This window comes from Aptenodytes forsteri, unplaced genomic scaffold (genome assembly GCF_000699145.1).
Source record: "Aptenodytes forsteri isolate BGI_AS27 unplaced genomic scaffold, ASM69914v1 Scaffold404, whole genome shotgun sequence".
Classification (NCBI taxonomy): Eukaryota; Metazoa; Chordata; class Aves; order Sphenisciformes; family Spheniscidae; genus Aptenodytes; species Aptenodytes forsteri.
In genome coordinates, this window is record NW_008795629.1 from 4,707,967 (window position 1) to 4,712,521 (window position 4,555).

General features: G+C 62.0%; 1 protein-coding gene across 1 annotated transcript; it reads right to left on the reverse strand.

Moving 5' to 3' along the window:
• Positions 1 to 250: 250 nt before the first annotated feature.
• NMUR1 (neuromedin U receptor 1) lies at positions 251 to 2,809 on the reverse strand. Its single transcript, XM_009282381.1, has 2 exons — positions 1,909 to 2,809; positions 251 to 654 (listed from the first exon to the last, which is right to left on the reverse strand). The coding sequence occupies exons 1-2, from the start codon at positions 2,807 to 2,809 to the stop codon at positions 251 to 253; spliced, it is 1,305 nt and encodes a 434-aa protein (XP_009280656.1).
• Positions 2,810 to 4,555: the final 1,746 nt, after the last annotated feature.

Here is a 4,555-nt window from a genome sequence, read left to right on the forward strand (position 1 = left end):
GGCCTTGGCCAGCCCCGGCGCTGAGCACAGTGGGTGCAACACATGCAGGGCACAGCATGGCCACTGCCGCTGTGTCCCCAGAGCAGTGCTGTCGAGAAAACCAGCCTTCGCATCCCAGCAGGATGGCACAGAGAGGTGGGGACCCCTCCATTGCTCCTGCCCTGCTCCCCACTGTGGGATGGGTGCCACAGTCAGATGGATGCTGGTGGTGGGGAAAGCTGGTCCTGGTCCCCCCGTGTCCTCCTGCTCATCAGCAGAGGGACGTTGCATGCGTGGTGGCCTGGCCCCCCTCCACCTCCTCCAGCTCGTACTCCTCAGCGTCGGAGAGGGGCAGCCCGTTGGCGCTGGGCATGGGCTCGCACTCAGTGCTGCGGGTGGTGGCGCGGGTGACGCTGGGTGAGTATTTCCGTGACCGTGGTGGGCGGTGGCCGGGGCGGCACATCACCTCCTTGAACATCTCCCGGAAGCGGGTGGACATCAGGTTGTAGAGGATGGGGTTGGCGGCTGAGCTCAGGTAGAAGAAGACACCCGAGATGATGTGGACGTACTGGAACATGTGGAGCATGTGGCTGGTCCAGGTGGAGATGAAGCTCCAGACAAGGCGGTCGGTGTGGAAGGGGGCCCAGCAGATCCCGAACACCACCACCAGCACAACTGTGGGGAGCCGAGGAGCTGGTGTTACTGGGGGGATGGGGCTCACCCCTCTGGGGACCTCCAGTCCCTGGCCAAGCACTGCCCTGTTTCGGCTTTGGCCATAGCAAAGAACACCCAAAAAAGCACGGGAGAGAGGAAGGGCGAGAGGGGAAGGGCCTCCCAATGCCTTGTTGACCTGTCGTGGAGGTGCTGGACATCTGGGCAGGATCTCCCTCCACCTCCTGCCAGGGCTGCTCCAGGCGCTGCTATGCCACGTGTCTCAGCTCCCCATCGGCAGGCAGCCGGCCCCGCTGCAACCCCACAGCATGGCTGGGGGATGCTTCTGCAGGCATCCAGCCCCCGGGCACCCCACCACCTCTGCCAGCAAAGCAAAAGCGCTCCCCACTAACCGGGTAACCCGTGGGGCACGGCCAAGTCCAAGGAGCAAGAGCTATTTGCGCCCTCTCCTTGTGCTCCATCGATTTCTTTTTATAACCCAGCTCTGCTGATGCATACCCACATGATGCCATACCTGTGCCATGCTGCATCCCTATGGCATGTGGGGACAAGTCCCCCTTTGTCCCCCCTCCCAGCCTCGGTGCCGGGGGAAGCTGGAGAGCAGTTACCACTTGTCTGGGACGTGGCAGAGAAGCAGCCCTGGCCCTGCCGATGGACTGTGCTGGGCAACTCGCCATCGCTGTGCCGTCATGGGTCTGGGAGCACGCGGAGGTCAACGTGCCGGGGAGTGACGGCTACCCAAGGGCAGCCAGCTCCTGCTGCTGGGAAGGGGGCCAGAAGCTGCGGGGATGGGGAGCTGAGCAAGGGCACAGAGCGGTGGGACAGAGGGATGCTCAAGTCCAGCCTTGGGTCAATGCATCATTGCCCCAGGTCGGTCGCAGAGGCTGCAGGGCTGGGTAGGAACTGGTCCCTCTCTGGGAAATCCCACCACCACCAGCACATGAGGTCTGGGCTGGGGGGCAGGTTCCCCCATCCCACCTCCCTTCACTTTCTCACCCAGCACTTTTCTGGAGGAGGGGAGGTCTCGCGGCCAGGAGGGAGCTGGCACGAGCAATCCCCACCGCTGGACTGGAGCCACCAGATCTGCCGTTGCCCCGACACCCCATGAGCCAGCCCTGCAGCCTTCCTGTAGGATGACCCAGCAGCTCTGGACTGGCCGTGCCTCTGTTTCCCCCCAGCACCGTTCCAACACAGCCTTGGGAGATACTCCCTGGCCCTGCCCATCCCCAGCATGGGACTCCCCAGCATCGGACTCACACAGCATCTTCGTGACCTGCCTCCTCTTGACTTTCTTCTGCCCCTGGGCTTTGTGGCAGGGGGGGGCGCCGCCGCCGCTGGACTCGGCTCCCAAGGCCTCCAGCATCTTTTCTTTCTTGAGCTGCAGGCCGATGAGCAGGTAGAGGACACTGATGGTCCCCATGGGCAGGAAGAAGAAGACGATGGTGGTGATCTGGATGATGAGGTTGTAGGTCAAGCGCGGCTTCACCAGGGTGCAGATCTCCGAATCAGGCACCCGCCCTCGGCCAGGCACATAGAGAGGCTGCAGCCCATGGAGGCTGGTGTTGGGGATGGAACAGACGACTGACAAGACCCAGATGGTGATGATGACCCTCTTGGCATGATTCCTGGTCACCACGTACTTGGCCTTGAGTGGATGCACCACAGCGATGTAGCGCTCCACGCTCAGGGCCGTGACGTTGAGGATGGAGGCGAAGCAGACGGCCTCGAAGAGCAGCGTCTTGAAATAGCAGCCACTGGCACCTAGCAGGAAGGGGTAGTTGCTCCACATGTCGTACAGCTCCAGCGGCATCCCCAGCAGCAGCACCAGCAGGTCAGAGACAGCCAGGCTGAACAGGTAGTAGTTGGTGGGCGTCCTCATGAACCGGTGCCGGAGGATGACGATGCAGGTGAGCATGTTGCCTACAGCCCCCACCACGAAGATCAGCAGGTAGATGACACAGACAGGGACAAAGAAGCTGGACCGTCGAGGTCCCAAGTACTTATCCCGCAGCTGCTCCTCTGTCAGGTTGGCATCCTTGGGGTCGAACAAGGTCTCTGGGTGAGTCCTGTTGCAGAGATCAGGGCTGATGGGCTCCACAGGAAAGTCTCGCTGGGGCAGGGAGAACTCGGGGCTAGAGCAGTTGACGTAGGGATTCATGTCTGCAGAGAGACAGGGAGGTTTGCGGGATGCTTTCCCAACCCCTCTGCTGCCCCTGCTCCCTCTGCCCCTCTCCCCATTGGTGTCAGGGTGCCAGAATGCTGCTGATCACCATGGCTCTGCACCCTCACACCCATCCTGCCCCAGCCACAGCCTTTCCTTTGGGAAACCACCCAAAAATCTACCCCCAACCTCCCTCCAGGGTTCCCAAGCGCTCCTTGCCCCATTTCCCATCCACAAACAACCCTCACAGCTCCCCAGCCCACCTTGGCCCCTTTGCCCTGTCATTGGGGGGATGTCAGCAGGGCTGCCCCCTCTCCCTGCTCCCAAAGCAGAGCAGGATACAGCCCCAAAGCCAACCCCAAAAATCGATCCTGGCTCCAACTCTACTGGCCATGCAGAGGGGCTGACGGCGTGACCATAGAACAGCCAGAGGGAAAATTGATTTTCCAACCCAAGAAGGACTTACAGCTTGTTGGGAAGCTCCAGATGAAGGCTGAGGTCCCACCACCCCTGCGCTGGATGGGGTCGGACTGGGGAGGGAGCGTGGGAGGGGATGGAGACTTCACTGCCTTAAGAGGCAGGCTAATGAAATCCTGCCGCTGCTCTCCCCTCAGAGCTCAGCTCAGAGAAGCCGCCTTCTCCCTCTCGTCCTCCGTCTGTGGAGAGGCTGGTGGGCAAGCCAGGGGGGTGCCCGGGCCTTCCTCTCCCACTGCTGGACAAGCAAAGCCCGGTGCTGAGACCCTGCCCCTGCCACGGACTGGTTCCTCGTTTGCAAAGCAGCACTGCCGAAAAGATGCTCTTTAGAAAGAGAGCGAGAGGAAATACGTTAAAGTAATAAACTCCATTGACTCTAAGAGAGTCCTGGGGGAGGGCGGCATGGCAGTCTCCAGCCCCACCAGCAGCCTTCGCAACGCAGAGATTTGCCATTTGCGTGGCCTCTGTGGTGAGTAAGGCATCGATCAGCCCTGCTGCCGTCCTAACACTGACAAGCGCGGGAGCCCATGCAGTGCCCAGTTGTCCAGGTTCATGTGGGGGAGATACAGACAGACCCAGCAGCTTCCTGGGGTCTCCCCGCTTCCAGATATGCAACCCCTGGGTCACCCAGATCACCCCCCCATGGAGCAGGTGGCTCCAGCCGGCTCCCGTCACACTTCAGCGCAAGGAAGTTGCTGCGCTCGCAGCGTCACCCCTCACTCCGTGCCGGGGTCTGCTCCCTCCCTGCGCCCAGGGTCTCTCTGTCTCTCTGTCTGCACTCCTGCCTGTCCTCTGCGCTGGCACCCCATCCTGCTGATAACCCCCCGGTCGCAGGGCAACACTCCCGCTCTGTAGCCGCGCGCAGACCCATGCACACACGCGTACACACACGCGCATGCATGCACACATGCACATACACATGCATGCACGCAGACATGCACACGCATGCACATACATATGCACGCACACATGCATGCACGCACATATATGCACACATATATGCATGCACACACACATGCATGCACGCACATGCACGCACGCACAGACGGGCGCACACACACACACACACACACACACACACTCACGCGTTCCTGCGCCCCACGGACGCGTGGCAGGACTGCGTGTCGCCGCTCCACCCGCGGCTCCTCTCTCCTCCAACGCGTGCTTTACCGGTCCGAGCCCAGCCTGGAGCCGGCGGAGCCCACGGGCGCCCGCTCCCGCTCCCGCCCCCGAGCCCGCATCCCGCCGGCGGCCCCTCCTCACCGCCCC